The 24,383-nt window shown below is 40.4% G+C and overlaps 1 protein-coding gene across 1 annotated transcript in view; it reads left to right on the plus strand.

Annotated features, from left to right (window-relative positions):
- The window catches only part of ALK (ALK receptor tyrosine kinase), a 312,288-nt gene that overhangs the window by 188,068 nt on the left and 99,837 nt on the right, over positions 1–24,383 (plus strand). The window contains exon 5 of the mRNA XM_063152446.1: positions 19,522–19,649. Within this exon, the coding sequence (XP_063008516.1) occupies positions 19,522–19,649 (128 nt within the window). The remainder of the gene's footprint in view (positions 1–19,521; positions 19,650–24,383) is intronic.

Below are 24,383 nucleotides of genomic sequence, written 5' to 3' on the forward strand. Positions count from 1 at the left end.
TATTGTTTATAATGCAATAGAGTATTCTCATCTAATGATATTTCTGATTTAGTGGAATCCAGATATAAACCAGTTTTTGCCAGTTTCATGGTTTGCCTGTTAGGAAGCTTTTTTTCTGGGAAATTATTTTGAAGCTTTTTGTAGGATCATACCTATATTAGTCATCTATTGTTTCCAGTACCAAAAAAAAAAAATTAATTACTAAGTCTCATTTGACTTCTAAAGGATCCAAAGGAACTCTCTAAATAATGTTAAATATCCACTGATGTATAATTTTACTTATTTTAATTTTGCTTGTTTCTTCCAGAGCTGAGATTCAAAGCATCTCTTTTGTGCCTTAATATAAATTTTTGGAACCCAGGAATCCTCATGTGTCAGGAGTCTCTGAATAACTGTTTGTGACATACAATTTTGCTTTTCTTGTAGATTTTCCTTTTTACTGAATATACCTGCTTCTCATTCTCTTATATGCAGTGACAGAGTTCTAAATAGAGAAGTTCTGGTGAAAAAGTATTCTGTTTACAACATCTTTTTTTGGTGTCCCAATATTATTTTCATGCATTTTCAAATGCTTTGGAATATAAGAATTTCTTCTTCCATCCAGACTCTGTCTTTAAAGAGACATCTGTGCTGCCAGAAGAGTTTCAGCTCAACTTTCCTTTGTCACCTCCTGAAAAGAAGAATGCATCTGCAGCTGAGGCTTTTAATGTGATTGAGTGAAAGATGGAATTCTTCTGGTAATGGTGAATTCATCTCTAATTTCACACCAGACTGTGGGGTTGAGTAATACTGTAGGAATCCTTTCCCCAGTAATTGGTCAGTGGAATCCCCAGTGGGGATGGGCTTGTTAAAGGCAAACTTTTCAAATGTGTGTTAAGTTTTGCTGCTGGCAGTTTTTGCTGAGTGTTTCAAGTTGTGGTGTCTAGCACAGGCTGGACACAGCTGCTGTACAATGTCAGCTTGTGCACTCTTCTTTAGCAGCCTTGGCTGAAAGAACATCTCAAAGTGCTGCTCAGGCCATGTATTATTTGCTTTCATGGATTATTCCCACACCTCTGTGGAATATAAATGATTCAGCTCCAGACCTCTGTTCCATGAAAGTGAGGAAAGATGAAGAAAATGTGCATAGGAAAAACAACCTAAGAGAAAACCATGTCATGGCACTCAAAGGCCAACAAGAAAATGTCTTTGCATGAGAACTAAGGGTAGGTAAATGTATTCAGATGAAAAAGAATAATTTAGATAGGAATCTGAACCTCCATGGAAAGGCTGTACAAATACTTGCTGAGTTTCTCATTACTCCACTAACAGTGGATGTTGGTGCAATAGAGCATAGCTGGTGGCAACCCTAGATCTGGTCAGGAACTGAGTCCTGCCCATTTGCATTACTCCTCAGGCATGATTCCAAAGGCTACAGACATTTAGCATCCTTCTGGTATTTTTTTAGGTGGTTTAAATGCATTAAGTGGAACTAGCCTCTTTGGAGACTAAGTGTCCCATTTATTCATGGATGTCTTCCTGCAATGTCTTCCTGCCACAATGTTTAAACCACAAACTACAGGAAGAATTTTAGTAGCAAGAAAAGGATTTAGACTTCACAGTCTGCACAGCAGAATGGTCAAGATAGCCTTACCCTGAAATAGGGAAAGAATAGCTAAAGGGTGAAAATATGAATCATCAGCTTTTTGGCTTCAGCAGACATCATGAAAATGTGAATAGAGCACCCTTGCCTATTGCAATTAGCTCTGTGTCTGTCTCATGTTCCTGCCCCTAGAGGTTTTCCTTGTCTCATGTTCCTGCCCCTAGAAGTTTTCCTTTTCTCTGCCTCAGCTGAATTCTTTTCACTCCAGCTACCCTGGTCCCTACATACCTTTCTGTTGACACCTTGGATTCATTGTTGATGCATAATCCTCAAATTAACACGACTTTTTTCTTTAGGATAAGTTTAGAGATGAGTGATTATTGAACTCCAACAATTGTTTTAGTTATTGGTATTAAAATAGAAGTTTTTTTTATATTTAGCCAATGTTTTTCAGTAGAGTTTAGAGATGCTACTGAAGCAATAGTCCAACATTGAATTTCAGTTTGTCCTCAGAGGTGATAACCTTTGACATATCAGGGATGGTAATCTAGAGACTTGACAGTTTCAGAAGGAAAAAAAGAAAAAGAAGAAATAAAAAGAAGGGGGGAGATAAGGCTTTGACTCTGGTGAACTCTTTGAACCTAAAAGGCTGTTTGCTTCTAATATCTTTTGATCACCATCAGCTTTTGCCGGAGTAACACACATGACTTGAAGTTAGGAACATAAGACTGGGAAAAATCAGTAAGATTGCAAGAGCTGGGGCATTAGTCTGTGCCTTTCTGCTCTCTCTGCTGTAATGGAATTTTTTTTCTCTCTCTGCAAATGTACTGAAGTTCACTAGTCTCACCCATTTGTACAGAGATTGCTTATTTCAGGGGGCTGAGTTCTGTCTTTAATCTGCTGTCTTCACCTTGTCCCCATTCTTCCTTCTTTTCCATTCTCATGAGTCCTCATCTTCATCTCCTCATTTCCCACTAAATTACGTTGAAAGTCACTATTAAAACTCTTTTTAGTATTTTTTTCCCTCAGGCATTTTTAGATAGGTTTTGTGATTCACACCTTTAAGTTTCAGTAATATGTTCTTTCTGATATTGCCAGATATTTCTGTGGGGTTTGTAAGTACACAATTATTCAAAAAGATTATACTGAGAAAAGAACAAGACCTGAAGTCTCCTCTGGACTGTAATTTGTGCAGCTCAGTTTACCACCCTAGAAAAATCACTCCATTTTTTTTATCCAGTGGCTTTCTTACTGAAGCATTTCACAGATTGCATGGTGTCCTTTAGAGAATTTTGAATAGCACAGAGTGTTTCTTTGCTTTTGGCTCATGGCTGTACCCTGACATCCCAAGCGCTGAAGGAAAAGGAAAACAAAACAAGGCTGAGGCAGGAGTGTACGTAGTGAAAGAGTCAATCCATGCTGGCATTTAAGTATTTAAATACGCTGCTTTGTTTGCTTTGCACTAGGCTGCTGTTGTGGACAGTTGAGCAGGAGGGTTCTAAGAGCACCTGTTTGCCCATCTCATGTAAACCACAAACTACAACTGCAGTGAGAATGTGGTGTCACATCCTGTGGGGCATTGTGCCACCTGGCCAAGGGAGAGGATTCTCCTGCTCTGCTCTGATGTGGCCTCACCTTGAGGCCTGTGAGCACTTTTGGGCGCCACAATATAAGAAGGACATTGGACTATTACAGAGTGTCCAGAGGATGGCCACAAAGATGAAGGGCCTTGAGGGGAAGCTGTGTGAGGCCCCTTGGTCTGTTCAGCCTGGAGGAGGCTGAGGGGAGACCTCATTGCAGTTCCAGCTCCCTGTGAGGGGAAGAGGAGCAACAGACATGGATCTCTTTGTGGTGATCAGTGACAGGACCCGAGGGAATGGCTTGGAGTTGTGTCAGGAGAGATTTACATTGGGGATTAGGAAGAGGTTTTTCACCCACAGGGTGCCTGGGCCCTGCAACAGGCTCCCCAGGGCAGTGCTCACAGCACCAAGCCTGGCAGAGTTCAAGAAGCATTTGGACAACAATCTCAGGCACACACTGTGACCCTTGGGCTGTTCTGTGCAAGGCCAGGAGCGGGACTGGATGGTCCTGATGGGTCCCTTCCAGCTCAGCTGATTCTGTGATTCTGTCAGACACAGCTAATCCTGTGGCATGTATTTTGGCTGACTTTCTCTTACCCACATTCTCTCTGTACTCTGCCTCATTCCTTGCTTGGTAGTGCTGTTCTTTTCCATCTCCCCCTCTATCCTTTTTCCTGGCTCCTGCTCTTTGACTCACTTGCCAAGAGATGAGTTTTCTAGCCTGGATATGAACTGCCCATGTTCTCTAGTGCCCTGTTTACAAAGACATGTATACATGTCAGAGTTTTGAGTGTTGCCCTTTGCTGGCACAAAGTAACGAGAGGAAATAACCTTTTCTCCTTTCTTCCTTCCTGTTCTGTTTATAGAGAATTGTGATCAGAGGGAAAAAAAAAAAAGCCAACAAAGATAAACCAAGTACAGAGCAGGATGTCTAATAGGGTCTGAAGGGCTTCCCTCCAGGGAGAAGCTGCTTGAAACTTACTAACTTTTGCACATTTTACAGGAAAATGGTTGTTTCACTCTGAAATCTGAAATTGGTTTCAGAGGGGAAAAAGGTCTGAAACATTTGACAAAGGCTTCATTAATCGTTCTTGATGTTCTTCTAGTTCTTTGTATTTTCAAGCCCTCCATCATCAGGAACAAAGCAAATGTTACTTCAATAAGCTGATAAAAATATGCATTTTCTTATTCACATATCCTGGTTCAGAGCACATTAAGTTCATTCAAGTGAAGCTCTGGTCTACAGCTGAAAAGGAAAAATTGAAGATGTGGCCACTATTGGCCCTCCAGCAGCATTGATCCAGGAGCACCAGTAATTCAACATGCTTTGTTAAAGAAATCAATAGTGAAGACAAAGATCTTGAGCCAGTGGAACATCTTCTACCTGTGCAGGATCACAGAACCACTGAGGTTGAAAGGCACCTCTGGAAATCATTTAGTCCAGCCCCTTTGCTCAAGGCAGAGCCAAACCAGAGCCAAACCAGGGTATTAGTATATAATGATAAGAGCCTTCTCCAGGTTAAATAATCCCAGCTGTCCCAGCCTTGCTTCAGTCCATGGTGGCCATTATCTGTGCTATCCATCTAACAGCCACTTACCAAAGTATCTGGAAATATTCCTCCTCTAGGGCTGAGAATCTCTCTTCTGCAGGCACCAGCCATGTCTGAGTTACCTGAAGTGGGATGTTTATGGAAAGAGAGTTCAGGGCTTGTGGCAGAGGGGGCCTTCCCCCATCCCTCCATCCATCCTGGAAAGTGTTCCTGCTCTCAGCAGGTTGCCACATTCACTGCTTTGACCTCAGGCTGCAGTTTCTGGGAGCCTTTAGCAGAGTCTTGTGGTGTACTCCTGTGTGTTGCATCTTTGCTTCACCCCTTTCATAATAAGTGAACTTCTTGAAGCTTTATTTAGTGGTGTTTGAGGATTTCAGGATGTCTTTCCCTGGCACTTTGTACGCAAGCCCAGGAGATTACCTTGTGCAATAGTAACACTGGCAGGTCTTGTTCCAGGAGCAGCTGCAGTTGCTTCATTTTACTTTTTTATTTTATTTTATATGGTTATTTTTTATTGTTATTTTATATGGTTTTATATGGTTTCTTTTATTTTATATGGTTTATTTTCTATGGTTCCGTTATTTTTACATATAGAATGCTCATATATATCAATATGGTCAGAGTGATAAACCCGATTTTTTTGTTTAGTCAGAGTTGTTTAGTAAAATTGAATTCACTTTGTTTGTCCACTCAGTGGTGTGTGGTCGAACAGAAATTCCCCAGGGAAGAATCTCTCTGTGTGTGCTTTTGAGCCAATTCCATTTATTTTCTATATAATCATTGCTGTCTGAGAGATAGACACTAGATGTCTAACTAAAAAAAGTTATAAGGCAAGATCTTGAATTTACACTGTTTGCATAAGCAGGCAGGAAATATAAAATATAGATTCACCATTTCTTTTATTGCAGTGGGGTGGTGATTTACATGGGGCATTACCTGCTTGGAAATCAAAGTTTTGCAGTCTCTAAGGGCCTCAGGATATAAACTTGTCCCTGTGGAAGTAGAAGGGGAAGGGAGATGCCCAAATTTTTAAATTTTTTAATTTTAAAATTTTTTAATTTTTAATTCCCCCTCCCCAACCCTGCCATGTAGTAGAAACTGCAAAACATATAAACAGCAGGATGGGATTGTTGGAGTTGCTTGTACTTGGCTTGCTCTGAAAGGGGTTTGTTCACATTTGCAAACCAAAACCAAAAATCTGGAAGGCTGAAACAGAAAATGACCAACTGCCACCAAAGCATTTGCTGCCTGTTTGTTCTGAATGTGCAATTTGCCTTGGTCTTTTAATTATAATCCATGGAGATGGCTCTGTTCCCTACCCACCCTCAGGCTTCCAGGAGCACTGAGTGCTTAGGACTTGGGCTGCTAATGCTATAATTGAAACAGCTGCTCTGCTTTCTAAGTACTTTATTCATTCACCTTCTAAAATGCTGATGGATCTGTGGCATGTTCTGGGCCTTTTCTGTAGATATGAATCTCAAACACGGCCACTTGCTAGATAGAACTACTGGAGAGCATTTGCCACAGCTTTTAGTGTGCTGTCTCAGTTTTCAAAGAGGGGAGAAAATGGGAGAAGGTGACAAGAGGGCTGCTCTGAGGCCACAGTGGTCTTTGGACTGAATTCTCTTGACCTACAAGACCAGATGTCCTAATTCTCCATTATTCTCAATGACTTAAACTGAAAGTGAATGTAAAATATTACTGGGACAAAAGGTCATTATTTTTACATTCTGCACTGATTTTTATATTAGCTCACACAGAGAAATGCCTCTTGGAATTGTGCTGTAAATGAGCAGAGCATGGGAGGGCCTGGCACTAATTCACCCCAGGCCAGGGGTTGCTGTGCAGCCCTTCCTTTCTCTCTTGCCTTGGGACAGCAGTGACCAGGCTAAGCTGCTGCTGAAGTCCTTGATAAAATTTGAAAACTTCATGCAGCCCATAGAAGCTGAAGTATACCCATGGTCCTTCTCTGTACACCTTCCTTTGCCCACTGTTTTTCCTTATCCCTGCATTCAGTCAATTCCAAATTACTGTCTAGAAAAGGAGAGTTTAGGCATCATGTCAGATGAATTCTGCTTAATTAGTGGAAAGGCATCCCAATGTGGGCTAATGGCAAAGCTGGTGTGAGGCTGACAGTGGCTGACAAGGATATTTTCAGCAGGGCTGTGGCAGAAATGGAGCTATAGACTAAAACACAAGCATTTGACTGCTCTGATGGAGCTGTAGCATAATTTCATCTTCTTTCAGCCCACTGCTCAGCACATCCTATGGGCTGAGGCAACTATAACCTCCTTGTGACCAGTGTGTCCTGAGGCAATTTCCCCAAGCAAAAAGGGTGCAGGAGCATTTGGATTTGACCTCTTTAATTCCCCAGGAGCTAATTCACCCAAGAACAAGCTGAAACTGCATAAAGTCATTGAGCTAAGCAGAGGTAGGGGCTGCTGTGGTTCATGGCTTGTTTTTTATTGAACAGCATCGATTGTTCTTGGCAGATATGGAGCCAGAGAGCTTTGTGGCTATGCCTGTTAGGGAAAATTAGAGGTCATTGTGGGACTTTGAGAGTCAATAAAACTAAATTTTGATGAAAAAGGCAAAACTCTACTTTGAAGTAGGCAACCATGTTGGAAAGCGGGGGGGGGGGGGGGAGGGGGAAGAAAGAGTGGAAATTTTACTGTATTTCATATCAGCATACAGAGCTTGGATTATGGTTCTGCTCAGGAGAGGAAGAACAGCAAGGAAATAGTTCTAGAAAAGAGTACATTGAAAAATCCTCTTGATATGGCATGAAACAGATAATTAATGTTAAGAAATGCAGTTTTGGTGTTGCTCCCTAGTTTTTCCTACATATAGGTAATCTGACAATATGTACACTCGTGTGTGGATATTTTGCATTCCTGCAGCCTTTTTTTCTGAAGTGCTCAAAGGTTGTTGCAGATTCATATAGAAAAACTCATCCTTGTTCAGAGTATAATTGATATGTTGTATTGCAAACAGGATTTAAGTCACAGGGTAGGAATAGTGCCTGAATTTGTTTGGCTTTTTCACTGAGCTGGGTATTAACTTAATCAAGCCTTAGAATACCCTCAGGTACCAAGTATACCTTTTTATACTGATGCTCATAGAAATGTCACAATGTTTCTGAAGTCACATTGAAATATCATGGCAAGGACCTTTTTTCTCATTTTTGCCCTGTGAGGCAATTGTGGAATGTTTTTTTTTCCAGCCTTTGCCCAATACAAGTAAGCATGTAAGTGAGACTTATTCTTTGAGGCTAAGCTCATATTTCTGTGCTCCTGAGCTTTCCAGGATGCTGCAGTGCATGGTCTTCTTCCGAGAAGGGTGTCTAAAGGCAAGGGCTATCTCAGAAAATATTATTGAATTGCAATTACTGATGTTGTTAGAATAAAGGACTACTTGAATTTGAAAAACAACTTAATGTAATACTGAGATGAGCAGCATTGCCAGGACTGCTATTTTGGGAATGCATGAAAAGGCCTAGGTATTTTCTTTATCAGTAAATACTAATGACAGTCATCATGTTTTCATGTGCTCTTAGAATCAAAAACACCTTAAATTTCATTGGCAATATTAACCCAAGGAAATGAGCTTTTTGGTTTAGGAACCTTTTTATTTGATTGTGAGGAGCCAGTGTATTATGCTGGAACATCTTGTGGAGTCTGTTCTCTATGCATGTTTCTTGTCAAGACTTTTCTATTTATGCTCTAAGGAAGTGTGTGTGCCAAATGTTGAGACTAACAGGCAAATGTATTCTGAGCTAAATAAAACAGCTCCATGCTCCAGGTTCTGGGAAGCTGAGAAACCAGACAGTGTCTTAAACTCGTACCTGCAGGCAGTGACAAATGCAGTTGGCTACTCCTGACTTCCCTTCTGGATGTTCAGTGTGGTTTGCTCTGATTCTGTTTCAGAAATACCCAATACTAAATGCAGGAGATTTAGATCAGTGGGACAGAAACAGTCTCAACATGTGTGGAAACACTAGGCTTGACTTTTGGTAGCATTTTTGGACCTACCCAGCAGATGTTACTGGTGTATGTGTTGCAGATGTGGTAAGAGCGGCAGACGTTGCTGTCAGCACTGGACATTGCTGTGGCTGCTGCCGTGTTGAAAGCAGCAGCAAACCTCACTTTGGTGGCATTTCTGTCTCTTTAAAGTTGACATTTCAGTTGTTAAGTGGTATGATCTGTCTGACTTCTGAAGTGTCATTTGCTCTGAAGAGCAGACACCGGCCTCCACGTTCCTTCTCTTTGAGGACACTGACAAAGTGACTGTTTTAGTCACTCTCTCTTTTTATTTTAAATTCCTTCTCCATTCGAAATTGAGTCATACAATTCAAAGGCCCCTTCCCCAACAGGGTAACTCTTACAATACCTGCTGCATAAGCAGTAATGGATGAAACCTGTCTGCATTCCAAGCCTCATATTTCCCATCCTTCCTAATGAATCATTTCTTTCAAATTACTGTGTTTGAAGGAAGTAAATTAAATTGGAAAAGAAAGTTTTTCATCAAGAAATGCATCTTTTATTTTCACACCTGCAATTTTCTTTCCTATTACCCCTCACATTGCTTGTGCATAGATATCCTCTGTATTGTACAGCTATATGGGAAGCATTTCGCTTCTCTTTGTTCTGCACCATATTTTATTCTTATTTACTTATCTATTTTACATCTCATATGGCACCATGCTCTGCCCGGTGCAATTATATGCTACCTCTGTGCTGCAGGCAAAGACTGGAAACAGCTGAAGTTATGGGAAAGGTGGTATTTGCTGAGGATAATCTGCCAGCCTTTTTTGTTTCTGGGAATCTCTAATACCCAGTTAGGCTAATTTTTTTCTTTCTAACCAGACAGCTTTTTATGGGATTTGACCTGATGAAATGGGTTTTAGGAGCCTCTTGGAGGACTTTGTAGTGAGCAGGAATGCCTGCAGTAGATGTTCTGTAAATCCTTCTGAGCCTGATGATTCAAGCAGTTCTTCATCTAGTCTTTAATCTTGCTTTAGCTGTATTGATATCTGATTTTCAAGTTTAGGTTATTACAGCTGCTAGGTAATTGCAACATATTTGTAAAGGATAGACAGCAAGCACAGCTGTTCTCTTCAGTGAAATCTTCTTTCTCACTCACTCTTTGAACCTAAATTTGAACCTCAAATTTTTCATGGCTTTATTTCCACCAGATAGGTAGTGAGTGGATAAAATATTCATGTTCCCTTTACTTGTGCCATGAAAAGCCATTGCTGAGTGTGGAGGCAAAAATCCTGGTTTAATTGGTCTCCCAGACACAGCTGTTGAGAACTAAATAATTTCAGAGTATTTTGCTTTTTTTTGAAGCCTTGACTGTATTTGGCTGTAATTAAGATTAGATTGTTTTACTTCCAATATTTAAATAAAAAATGAGAACTACTCTTTGGGACACCTAAGCAGCCATGTACATTGTGTTGAAAGGATGGAGTTTCCTTCTGATCCTCAAAGACAATTAAGTTACTCCCTGAAGCATGAAATTTAATTACCCTCATCAGAAGCATCACAATGTAGTGGATTAGGACATAGGAATAAGAATGAGAAACTTTTATCTCTGATCCTAGTTCTAACTACTGACTAAATGAATCACATAACCTTGCTGTGCCTCCTTTTCACCCACCTGAAAAATGAGGTGTTTGATTTCTTTGCTGAGGTGCTGTGAGGTCTGTATAACCACCTAAAGATATTGTGGTTTGTATGAATGCTCAGTGTTCCTGGTATTACCTGGGTTTACATGTTGCCAACAGTTACTGCAACTTGGTTTCATAGAGTGAAAATTCATTTTTTTGGCATTGTTAGCTTTGTTAAAGTGGGTGTATTTAAGCTGATATACCAACAGGGAGAGGGCTACAAGAGGAGGTGACACTAAAGAGCTGTTGTGCACCAGAAAGGTCTGCTGAGCTGTTCTTTTCACATCAGTTTTGGGGCTACATCTTGGATGTGATAGCTAATTTTAGCATCCCAAGAGTGCCTCCAACTATGTACTGCTTAAGAGGCAGGAGGAAAGTTCTGCTGTGTGTGGTTTAACTGGGGAATGTAAAGGAAAGTTCAGGGCCAGATGCACGCGTTCCTCTGAGCAAGCTGTTGAGCTCTACTGTACTTGCAATTGCAGAAGGCTCTTGCTGGAGTGATTAGCCATGTCATGTCCATGGGGAGCTCCCACAAAAAACATCAGAACTGTTTATTGGATGTGATGAAGTAGCTAATTAAAATAATTGGTTCTGTCATTTAAAAAACCAGCAATGCTTTGTCATGTCTCATCCACTCTTGTCTGATAGAGTTTTTATTTGATGAGTTTCTTAGCATGTCTAGAGCACTAAGTTTGCATTTTGGAATGGTCAGTAACAAAAATTGTCCTGTAAAAACCTGGTTTACTCATTCCACAGACTTTTCGAAAAGATTAACTGAATTAACAATAACACTGCCATTTATTTAGTGGGTTACCTTCCACAGGAAAATTGATTACTCTCTTGGAAAGAGGTTTGCCCTCCACCATACAGCATAAATTCATTGTCTGACTTTGAATCCCTCTGCAGTTCCTCTGCTCTTTGTTCCAGGGCTGAGTCAGTATTAAATCCCATTAAAAGTTTCTCATTTGTAATCACAAGAATAAGATTTAATTGTGAGTGTGCAATTCTTCAGTCAGCTACCTTTTCAGTTCTTCACAGTGCTGAAATACAAGTCTTCACATTTTCAGAGGAGGGAATTGTCTTCAAACAAGTTAGGAAGTCAAAATCTTTGTATGAGTGAGTTTTCTAGCTGACATTCAGAAAGGCAGTTAACAAATAATGTTTTAACTCTGTGGAAGTTAACAAGGACAGGTATTTTTTCTGTAGGTTTTATCTTCTGCCATTTGAATAGTTTTTCCCACGTAGAGTGTTTTCCCATGTGTTGTGTTTGTGTAACATGCTCTCTGCACAGGAGAAGGGTCCACTACCACAGAAACTGTAGTGACTTAATTGTAAACTTCCATTGTTGGCCAGGAATAAGTAGAACATTTAAAAATATCCTTCATAGGCAACTTGTGTTTCACTGAAGCCTAAAGCAGTTTCTTCCATATTGCAATATCTTCCCAGCTGTACAATTCCCAGTGGAGCAGCTGTACAAAGGAACCCAGCACTGCAATTCAAGAGAGAGGGTAGATTTAACCTCCTTTCCAGCACTCATGAGGGGGTATAATTGCATTTTGGAGTCAAAATCTTGTTGGACTCCTGTTGTAGGCAAGGTAATTACTCAATGCCTGGCTTATTGGTCAAACCAAGCACAGTTACAGCACATTTTCTTGGGAGGAGATGGCAGTGGTTTTAGTTTCATCTTAAAAGCACTGAAAGAATAACAGGAAAGAAAATCATTGCAATTTTTAAAATTTTGTCTTTTTAATGGCAAAACTTTTGTGAAAGCATCTTCTAAAGGCATTTTGAGGAAAGGGTGGGGAAGCTTTCTTGAGCCACTCAGAGGGATGTTAAAGGTCTGATCCAATGACACTAATAAAGGTCTCAGCTGTATTTAACCTACCAGTTACAGTTTTGTCTTGCTTATGCAAAAGGCCAAAGAAAAGGGTAGAAAGACAGTCGGCATTAAATCAATAGAGGAAAAGGGATACTATTTTTCTTTCCCTTAAAAAGTAAAGTTTTCCCATTTTTCTTGCTCTAATAAAGTAAAATTATCAATGAGCAGAGGAATTAACATTGCAAATTGTGTTGCACATCAAGAATTTCCTCCTTTAATGTTAAATAATCGCTTGCATTACTGTACAGTATTTTTATTCATTTCCATTTTCCAAGACTATATTATCAAGCTTTAAATTCTGGACCTGATGTCATTTAAGCAATTTTAGGGTCAGTATACTGAAATTACTCTAAAGTTGATAATTAAAAATAATTGCAAGGCAATGTATTATATTGTTTGAACTAATGAAAAAAGAGTTTACCCAGACTCCTGTAGATGATTTTATTGCTAATCCTGTCTCTATAAATTTTATTGGCATTCTCTTGAAAACATTTTTTCATTTTCTGTTGACTGGAGCCTGAAAAGGTCTTATCTGCTTCTTCCTTTCTGCAGTGCCCATTAATTGTTGAAGCAAAGTCTGAAGCAGTATGGAGGCAAGATTAAAACATATTATAAACTTCTGCATAATTATGCAGGGGCATGCAGGATGAAAAAGTTATGTTCTTTCCCCTATTTATCCATTAAAGAGAAAAAATTCTCATTTGGATTCCTAGTGCTAATTTCAATTCCACCCTTAACAAGGTTTTGTTCTCAAAAATCAGTTTCTAATATTTTCACTGCTGCAGGCAGATTTTGATGTGAAATACTCTGACACAGCTGTTATTATTTATATTTAATTTTTTAATTCCCAAAAGTTTGCAGAACCTTTTACCAAAGAGAGAAAATCTAAGCCCTTGCCAAGATACACTGCATTTTTCTTGCAGCCACACCATGATGAGTGCTGGTAGCAGCAGGAGTGTTTTACATGAGAGCCTCAACCTGAAGAAATATAATCACACTGTCATTCAATTTAGCTACGAGGAGTCTGTTAAATTCCACAATTTTTATTCTGGGAAAGTGGAGGTGAGAGAGCAGAATACAGCTTGAATTCACATAACATTTGTCTCAAGGAGAGGAGATAGTTGGAAGTTCTTGTGTTCCCTCAACCTGCCATTAATTGTTCCTGGGAGCCCATGAGCTGATTCATGACCCTTGGAGGGCCCATGCAGCTCTTTATTCCCCACAACACAGTCCAGTCGGCCCTGATTTACTGTGATTTAAGCTTTGGTTCTTTGGGGCTTCTTGCTGATAATTTCCATACTTTTGTTGTAAGTTGAAGACTCGCTTTCAAATTTTCTGTGAAAGTGAGAAAGTGGTGGGTCTGTCAAAGCCAGGACAGTATTCTGGGTGAAACTTAACTTCTGCTGTTGGGCCAGTGCAAGCTGCACTCCCCTGAAGACATAGGTGGTGACACAGGTGGCAGCACAGGTGTCAGGCTGGCTGACAGCACAGAAATTAATTCTACCTTCCAGAATTAGCTGGAAGTCTGGGGAATGATCACAAAGATGATTGCTGTACATGGGAGTAAACTGGAGTCCCAAAGCTTGCTGCAATCAAGCATTTTGAAACCCCTCTTTAACAGGATGAAAGAGTATGTGAGTGTTAATTGGATTCAAAATCATTTAGCCATGAAGGGAGACAAATGCAGGATTGCAAGTATTCTGGCTTGAGACTTTACTTGAGAGTTCTAGCACTTCTTTTTTTTTAATGCACTGCCTCTAAGAGATCATCCTGACTTGAACTTGCAATTAATCAGTGCTGGCATTACCCAGAGGAGCATGCAAAATGGCATCCAAAGCATTAGTGTATCGATTAGAATTAATCAGGAGAGTGTTCCTTCTGAAGCTATATGCTGCATGAACAACCAGAGTGTCTTAACTACCTCTCAAGTTTCCATGACAACTGGATTGTGGCTTCTGAAACCTAGAGCCTGGCCAACTGAGTCATGGATGGGGGGCTGAAGAAAAGTTATACTACACAGAAGTACTTTGGCTTGTTTGGGATCTAGCACCTCACCCCTGCAGAGCTGAGAGAGGCCAAAGGTTGTGTCCAGCTCACCTTCACATTAAGGACTGAGTACGAAGAAGCCATTTGAAAATGTAGCCCTTGCTCTCCTGTGTAAACCTGGGCTCAGCTTCTGTCAGCAGTGTTTTCTGTTTTGGAGAAAAGCCTTCTGAGAGAAACCCCAGGTGTTGCCCAGGCTTTCTTTAAGCAACTAATTCTTTCTACGCAGCACCCTCATCCAGGTCTGAACTTTTCTAAAGTCTGAAAATATTTGTATCTAGGATTTTGGGTTACTCTGTCACTGAAGAGGACAGTGTTATTAGTTTCTGTCTAAACTGATGTATACTGCAGATTCTAGATATCTGAGCCCATTTCTTTCTTAATGCAGCTTCAGTGAAAGACCTGGTGGATCTGACTTGTAACAAGACATTGAGCAGTGCCTAAGCAATGCAACATAGTGTGTTGCTTTGTAGTATAAAAGTTTAAATTAAAATGTTAAACTGCAGAATTTTTTACTGCTTGAGGCAGTATCCAGAGAGATCATCATGGTTATTATGGCCACTGTTGTGGTAGAAATAGGCCATGATGTTGAAGGCTATGTGATTATAGCTCTGGGTACAATAAGTGATGCCTTTTTCCTTAGAGTTGCCAGCTTAGTGGGCTGATTGATCACTCTGTAGAGTGCTTGGAGGTCATGCAGAGGATAACAGGAGTAATCTGTTACCTGCTGTTGTTTGCTTTTGGGTCCTGTGTTTCACAAATGCAGAATGGTTGAGGTTGGAAGGAACCCCTGAGATTGAGTAGTCCATCTTCCCTTCTTGATGCAGGATGAGCTAAAGCACGTTACCCAGAGCTATATCCACTCCCGCTTTAAATATCTGGAAATAGACACTCCATAAGATTTCTGGGCAACTTGTTCCAGTTTTCAGTCACCCTTAAAGCAAATAAACTTTCTCTTGTGTTTTAATGGAATTTCTGGTCTTTCAGTCCAAGAAAAGTGCGTTGTGCTTGCCTGTTGTTCTTTCATTGGATACCCTTGTCCAAATCTGTCTCCTTTTCATTCACCCATAATGGATCAACACTGATGAGATACTTCCCTGAGCCTCCTCTTCTCCAGGCTAAGCAATTCCAGCCTCCTCTTGTATGTCAGATGCTCCAGTACCTAAATCATCTCTGTGGCTGTTTGCTGGACTCACTTCTGCACTTCGTGTCTGTCTTGGGCTGGAAAGGGCTGCCCTGAACCTGGTCCTCCAGAAGTGTCTCTCCAGAGCTGAGTGGTGAGGAAGAATCACTCCTTTGATCTGTATTTCCCAGTGCAGCCTGAGAAACTCTTGGCCTTTCTTGTCACTGGGGGCACGTTTCTAGCTTAGGCTCAGCATTTTTTATATCAGGACCCACAGGTTGTCCTCTGCAAAGCCACTTGCTGGCCTGTGCTGGTGCCTGAGGTTGTTCCTCTGCAGAGGCAGTGCTTTACATTTCTCTTTCTTGAACTTCATGAGGTTCCTGTTGACCCAAATGTCCAGCCTTTCCCAGTGGCAGCCCAACTGTCCCCTGTATCAGTTGCATCTCCCAGTCTTTCTGGAAGCTTGTTGACAGTGCAGCCTGTCCCGTGACCCAGGCCATCAGTGAAGACAGAAAACACTGTAAAACCAGAGGTGTACCCCAGTGACTGGCTTCCAGCTGCATTTGGCAGATTGGGGATAACCCTCTAAGCCAGTCCACCTCACTGCCCACTCACAGTCTGAGCTTCCATCAGTCAGTGGTGATGGGATGGGAGAGGGTACTGGAAACTTATCAAAGTCAAGATAAGCAACATCCACTGCCCTCCTCCTAGAGCAAAAAGGTGCTATCACCTTCTTGTGCTATTTCTGTACTATCATCTCAGCACAGAAACCTGTCAGTATGACTCCAGTATGAGGTTCCTTACGTGATGTTTCCCCATCTATCCCAAAAGACAACTGAAGTAGCTTTCTGTTACCTTGCTGAAATGCTTTCTAAAATTAGATTCATAACATGTAGACAACTGATAGAAATTTAATAAAGCTATGCTAATTAACATCTAATATGTATTGGTTATGCTGAAGTAGATCTTGCTGATGGTGCTGCCAGGCAGCCTATATATAGTACAGGATGTGCAAATGAGTGTGGGTCTGTGTCATACAGTGCCTTATACAGAAAGTCTGGAGATCAGAGTCCCAAATCTGCCACAGAATGATGGCAGAACTGATTCCTATCTGAATTTGCCCACAGGTGCCTCTGCTGACCCTGGAGCTATTTTCAGTATCCCTGATAAATCCACCAGTTAATGTCATCTTTGTCTCCAAAATAAGAGGCTGATACTTGGTATTTCTTTTCACATGAATCCCTGAATCTCAGGCACCCTATTGTAGGCATTTGTACCACGAAGTATGAATATATTTTGTAATGAATCTGGGCTTGAGTGAGTCTGCCTTTTCCAGTCTTGTGTCGTGGTGATATAAAACACCTGCTTGGCAACAGCTCTGGGAGTTAATAAAGTTTCTGTGGTAAACTATGAGAGGCCTGAGAATCTCAAACTAAAGTTATTGCACCAGTAACTCAAAAAAGCAATTCCTAAAACTCCTGGCACATTTATCCAGAGGGTTAGCAGTAGCACAGAAATGGAAATCATCGTTGAGAGCCACTGCGTACTTGGAATTAAAATCCATCAGTCTTCTGAAGCTGAGGAAAACAATTTTCATGACATACAGATGCTTTTGTATTTCATAATCAAATTTAATCTAGGGTTAGTTTTGGCTCTATTTGTAGGGAAATTTGTATCCTCTAATCCTTATAATATACCTAAGTTGAGATGACATCAGAAGAAATAACTCACACAAAAGCTAGGCATTTAAAATACTCTCAATGCTTTATTCTATTTAATTTCAGCAAAAGCAGATTTATCTCTGGGGGGAGTGGGACAGAAAAAGAGTGAGTACGCCAACATCCAAGTGGGAGCCTAGAGCAGAGAAGATGGAAGATGAGATGAGAAAATGAAAATGAAAATAACTGTAAACAAAAAATGAAATTTAGCAGTCTATTTTCACTCTTCTCAATGGAAAAAGAGGGAGGAGGATACCTAGTAAATCATTAAAAAGCTGTGTTTGCTTTTCTGAGTTGCAGGGTCCTTTTGCAACCCTTGCTTAGGACTTTTCTTTAGGTCCTTCACAGACCTGTCAGGGGCTTCCTTGCCTGCTGGGAATTTTGTTGAATTCAGTGGAGCATAATGACACCACAGTGTCCCTGAGGAGACAAACAACGTGTCTGCCTCTGGAACCAAGAAAAGTCTCTTAGCTTGTGTCACAGTGTAGGGTCTGCAATTTAGGATTGATCCATGCTCACAGCAGGCACAAATGGTGGTCAGTTGGTGGGAATGTCATATGCACATGTTGTTATATTTCCTTTCAGAAGGGTTTCTTAACTTCATAACATTCAGATTTTGGCATGCTTCTGGAGAAGGAGATTCCTGTAATGGATGATAACTATGATAGATGAACTGGGATTCCTGTAATGGATGAAAATAGATAAACTGTGTAGCTTCTTGTGCTCAGATCTGTTGCAGAGGGTTCCCTTCCCCCCCAAAAAAAAAGTTTGTTTTCCCCAGCTCATGGACAAACATAAACACATGTACAGGGAGGCAGTGGAGGTACTTGACAAGGAAATCTTTTTGTAAGAGGAATAAAAAATGTGGGATTTTGTCAAAGGGCAATGAAAAATTTCTGACAACTAGAAATAATTACAGTCTTCCCCTAAAATGCTTAATACTGGTGTTTGAAAACAACTTAAGGAAACAGAATACGTTTTTGGTCTCATCTTTCAAAAGTTGCAGCTGAAGATGCATTTCCTAATAGGCTTTGTTAGGCCCTGTTGGTTTGTTAGGCTCCAGCTGACCACTCACAGAATGCTACAAAGGGACTTTTCCCTTGGTGCTGAATCCTTCCTGTAACAGAAGAGAAATGTGAAAAAATTGCATTAGTAGTGGCTGAGTGACTTTACTGAGTGAATCTCTTGTCTCTGGTCATGTTTGTGGTTAGTGAGCAGGCCCTGATAACCTGGAGTGAAACAGGGGATGGGATCCATATCACTGCTGAGGTAACAGTGCCTCTTGGGAAGCAGCCCTTCACAAATGGTGTCAAGTGGTTTTATTGGCAGCCTGTGCCCCAGGATGAAAAGGGAGATGGGCCAGACCATGTTATTGTATACAAGTATTTAATACTTTAATTTTTCTTTGCAGAATTCCAGAATATTGGAAAAAGACAGATGCTTGTATTTTAACTGTCTACCTTCAGACATGTCTTGAGGGATACAGAATTGGAATCAGGGGTCTAGGAATAGTTCTTGTGCTCTCAGGCTGGAAGTTCTTCCAACTGATCAGAGGGGAGGAGGTAGACATTCAAGACAGCAAGGCAGTGATGTCTTTTAGCGTCTCAGGGAATAAATTAAACTCATACAGGCTTTGTGTTCTCATTTACTCTTGGCAACAAGCAGACTAAGTTGTAGCACTCTTGGAGTGTGGATGTTAATCTCCAGGGCTGCTAATTCACTTCCTTGATTTACTTGCTGGGAATTTTTGTCATTTGGGAGGGAGGAAGGCAGGAAAAGAGGGACAGGAAGTGGAGGAGGAGAAATGGAATGTTTTAAATGGAATGTTTTAGATGTGGTGCCTCGTGCACAGGTAGACGTTCCGGCCAACTGCTTTAGAAGCAAAATGTGTTACCTGAACCAGTGATGCAGTGCTGGGAATGAGAGCTATTGCACAGCCCTGGAGACAGCCTTATTTCCTGAGTGACTAAGAGAGTTTTTGGTGAGGCTCAGGAATGATATTTAAAGAGGATGTGCACGTGTGCTACAGATTTCACAGCTTGCTTTGCACAGAGAGTTAAGCTTCCTTTAAACAGCAGGCAGAGATCTGAGGGCACAGAATTGTGACAGAAGAGAGCAATAAGCTTCTGTTTAGTTGGGTTTCCACATCTTAGCTGGGTGGAAATCTTGGTGCTTAGAATCCTGCTTTTGCAAAATCCATGGGAGGGAAAGGCCCGGAGCATGGGGCACTGTGAGGGAAGTGAGGACTGGGGTAGGAGGCACAGTGTGACCAGCCATAAGTGGAGCTGCTCCTTTGGGGGATTTGGCATTTGTAAAGCAGTAGCCTTTCTTACAGCTCTTCTCCTGTGTTCTTTCCTCTTGCTCTATGATGAGACCAGATGGGTGTTGCTTCGAAGGAGAGTTGGACACCTGGAGAAACCATTTCGGATCTCACTGGAATATGTTCCTAACGGGAACAAGAGCGTGGCAGCCGTGGATTCCTTCGCCATGAAGAACTGCAGTTCAGGTAACAGAATTTTATTGTTTCTAGCTCATAGTGCTTTGATGCCTTTGTGGAGAGAAGCGCGATTTCTGACTGCTGCAGATGCCGCAGAAGGAAAGGTTCTTGTCAAATGAATAATTTAAATTTAAAAAAAATAAAATAGGGTCCCTCTCAGGGAAGGATCTTTTCTAATGTTGCCTTAAAACTTTCCTTCAAGAAGTTAAAAGCAAGTTTGTTGTTTTGGTTTGCTTTGCCTTTTTTTGTTGTTCCATTTGGGAAGAATAGCTATGAAAATTTAATTTGGAGAGAAAAGAAGCAGTATTCATCCTGGCTTGCCAGATACATATCCTGACAACTTCACTTTTCTGCAACAGAAAGTAAAGCAGATGAGGGGTTCCTTGACAGACACCTTGCAAGCCATCTTTTATTTATGTTCATGGTTACAAATTTTGGGGCTGTTTTTTAAACAACTGTGGAAAACTTGATTCTAATAAAGTATGCCTGTCTTTGGCAATGTTCCAAAGCAGTTATTGCTGAGCAGCCCCTAATAGCTTCATGTAATGTGTGGAATTTTAATAATGGGCAACCTAAATGGGGGTTACTTTTTTAAATACAAGCTATGTAATCAATCCAAGTATGTAAATTCAGTGCTCCGTGCCAGAAGCAGCTGCATATTAGTTCTACCAGTTTTATGGACTCTGTGAATCATTCTGAAATCTTTAGGTGGCGTGTCAGTGAAGGATATTACTACTTATAGCTCTTAACACATTACTTTTTGTCCATTTTATTTATTTGGAATAGTGCTGAGTTGAGCTGGATGTCCTTCTTTTCAACCTCTCTAGGACAGGGAAATGTGCTGCAGAACATACATTATTTTGGTCATTTACCTTGCTCTCCACAAAGGCCAGTTGTATTAAAGGATTTATTGCACTGTTTGTACATAAAGGTGCTCTCTGAGCTCCAACAAGGAGCAGCCTGACTTTGTGCTGGAAGCAAAGGCGTGTTCAGACAGATGGTGCCTGTTCTGCTGCTGGTGTAAGGACACAAGTCATCCACAGTGCTGTGGGAATTCAGTGCAACAGACCGTGGGCACAGGAACTCCTCTTTTGGGAGCACTCAGGGGTGAACCCAAGGTGCTGGGCTGGGAGTTCTGACCAGCAGCAAGCACTGCTGTGCAATGATGGATGTCAAGAGCTGAGGCCATTTAGATACATTCTGAGCAAAAGAAAGAGCAAATCTCCCATTTTGCCTGCAGATTTGTAGCAAACAGCTACTCCTGTGCCCTGCTTATAGGAGACAGTGTAAGAACAATGCCACCAGAGAACAAAACCTCTTGTTCTCTTATTTTCAGTTGGTTTAGGTCGCTAAGCCTTTTGTGTACAGCTGAAGATGTGGCAGTGTACTTTTACAAGGAAAGAGGTGGTGATGAGCAGCTGAGGGCGACACCTTAAGCTTGGAGAAAATAGGGAAAGCAATAAGAAAAGATTAATCTAAATCTAATTTTTCTGCAGCTGTTAGAAGCCTTTGGGCAGCTTAGCTACTTGGATACCTTAATGCTGCTGAAGCTCATAAAACATGGGTGAATTTGAGAAAGAAATATCTAAGAAATAGAAACATGCCTTCAGCCTGATTTTTCTAAGCCCTTTGAAGACCATAAACACAATTTAAAAATAAATTAAGGAGTACATACAATCTTAGTAAGTTAGGCTACCATTTCCACAGGCACAGATACAGAAAGAATCACAGAATATGCTGAGTTGGAAGGGGCCCATGAGGATCATTGATCCCAGCCCTGCACAGAGCACCCCAAGAGTCACCCGTGTGCCTGAGAGCAATCTCAAAACCCTTCTGGAGCTCTGTCAGACTTGGTGGTGTGACCACTGCTCTGGGGAGCCTGTTCCAGTGCCCAAGCACCCTCTGGATGAAAAACAACAAGGGCTTGAAGAATGTCGAATTTTGAGGTTGGAATTTGCTTTTGCATATTGGTGATTCCATTTTTTTTAGTTCCTTAATTAATGCTTAATTTTCCTATGCAAAATCTTAGAAAAGATTTTGCATAGGAAAAAAATATTTCATCTGAACTGAAAAATACCTTTTTATATGGGATTGAATGGGAAATTAACAACTTAAGGAGATTCTGATGCTGATAAAATTCTGAATTTTTAAAATATTAAAAAATTCTAGTTGTCACTTGAATATCTTCGCATTTCCCAATTCCCATAAAATAGAAGGAAAGTTCTTACAGTCTTTTCTCAACCTTAGGATTCAAGTCTGATCAGAGAGCCCCTACAGTCAATATAAAGACTGCTTGTACTTCTGTAGGTTTTGTCTCAGGACAGCTAACAGGTAGCATTGCCTGGACTGCTACAACCAATTGACTTTCAATTACTGACTCAAATGTGAAGCAAATTGTGTTTGTCAGTGTGTAAAACCTAAGCTATTGATTGCCTAATTCTCTTTCTTACAACTTACTATTTAAATAAGTGCAGTAGCCAAAGCAAAAAAAAAAAAAAAATACAAATTGCAGATAAGTAATATATTAATTTAATAACATCAGTTAAGAAATTTGTTACTTATACAAGTAAAGTAATTGGTATAGTGGCATTTTATAGTGGATGGTAATTTCTAGTAATAAAAATAGAGTTCATTTCCTAAGTAATGTATTGACTTATTTATGATATTTAATGGGTTTCTCACTGATTTTTTATTGAAGTTGTAAATTAATTAATTTGCTAACTTATTTCCAAAAGTCTTAATTAAGTAGACACAAGTATTAGTAGGCAGAAGTAAATGACAAGACATTGTTTTACTTAGCAGTGTTCGATTTACCAATTCTAAGTAAATTTTTACTGAAGGGGCGTGGAGACCAAATGCTTCTGAAATGTCTTAAAGCTTTAATGATGCTCCAGGGCTGTTAAAAGCAGTTATTTCAGACACTCAGCCTGTCCAAGAGGAAGCACTTAGCTTTCAAGTTTTCAAGCTCAGTAAGCAACATAAAAACCATTTATTTTGGAGAGGGGAGAGACCGTGTGCTGTTGATTAAGTTAATGCTTCTGTCCACTCAGCAATTGCCTTTTTTCAGTAGATACTGAAAGTACACAGAAGCACACATTACCTTTGGAGCTGGTAGGCAGTTAGTTCTGTAATGATCTGATGGCTGCAATATGTATGCAAATTTCTGAAAGTTGGAGTTAAGGTTGTACTCAAGGCAAAATCCATGATCAAAAGCACAGGACCTCTCAGGAAAGGAAAAATTTTGAAGATCAGGAAGAGATTTTACTGGAAGAAGAGAGAGCAAAGGAAGAGTGAAAATACAGGCTTACAACATGTCTGAGGAAATATGATAACTGCCAGATAGAATTTTTCATGATACCACTTGATAAATATTCCAGCAACAGATTTATGAATCAGCTGCAGGAGATCAATAAGGGCTCTCTCCAGACAGGATTGCTTATGCATCTGAATCATTACTAAAATGATGTTTCTGTGCATTCGGACAAAGCCCGGATATGTATCATTTCAGTTTTCCCACATGCTCTCTTTTTGCAGTTTGTCTTATAAATTAATTCGATGACAGGATGTTGTGGTTAACTGAACTTAATGAAATACCAGTGAGCCCCTTTTCAAAATGAGTTCTTGAGGCTTAGTATTGGAAAATTGGTGAGAAAAGTTAACCTCTTCCCAACAGAAAACTGAGATTATAGCACTGTATGAGAGAGAATCACGGGGCAGCCCAGATTGGAAGGAACCTCAAAAGAGAATCTGGCACAACTTTTTGTGTGAAAGGGAGTCTGGGGGAGATTATCTAGAACCCTGTCCCAGCTGCGTCTTGAAAACCTGCGGTGATGAGGCCTCTCCCACATGCCTGGAGAGTTGCTCCAGCAACTGCATCTTCTCACTATAAAAATAATTAAACATACATTTCAAATTGAAGCCCCACATGGCACACAGTTCATTTAGATGTTAATAATTAATTGGAAAAAAATTGTATAACATTTAAGTAATTTTCATTTGGGTAGAATTGCAAGATATTTACAGAAGTTTTCTTAAACCACTAGATTAATTGTGGCAATATTTTATGTTTCATTATTTGCTTGGTTCTGTTTATGGGATGGAGGAGTGAAGGTATGAACCTTCAGTAGAATCAATCATGTCATCTTACATAGTCTGGAGATCCACCTCTGTCCAGAAATACAGGGAAACAGGTGAGCAGAAGAATGACCAGTCAGTATTTTGTCATTGTTATAAAACAAAAATAAACAGGATTCAAAAAAGAAAAGTAGTCATTATTTCAGAAGTAGCTGTCTCTATCTGAGGTTTAGGATTAACATTTACCATAATATTACTCGGCCTGTCCAGGTAATTTTGTGTAAAAGAAGCTGGATCATTTCCTTTGGCATTAACGCCATGGTTAAGAACCTTACAGAGCCAGAGAAAAGGTCCAGAGCTAATTGAAACCAGCAGCATTATTCAGTATGTTGGCATTATGTTTCTTCATTTAAAAAAAATAAAATTAGGCAGACTGGCTGCGTTTTCCAACAAGTGGCCTATACTATTTATACAGTTCAACTGGTCTGGTTTTCCTGTGGGTCTAATTTCACTAAGTAGGCATTTGGAAAAGCCTTACTATTTTAAGAATATTTGCTTCCAAATGCTTTGGCGACCACCTTCTTTCCCCATTCACCTCTGCTCCCTCACCAGCTATGACTGATTATTCTGATTTCAGCTTGTGTGCCAAAAACTATCTCTCACCTGCTT

Source organism: Melospiza melodia, chromosome 3 (genome assembly GCF_035770615.1).
Source record: "Melospiza melodia melodia isolate bMelMel2 chromosome 3, bMelMel2.pri, whole genome shotgun sequence".
In the NCBI taxonomy this organism is placed as follows: domain Eukaryota; kingdom Metazoa; phylum Chordata; class Aves; order Passeriformes; family Passerellidae; genus Melospiza; species Melospiza melodia.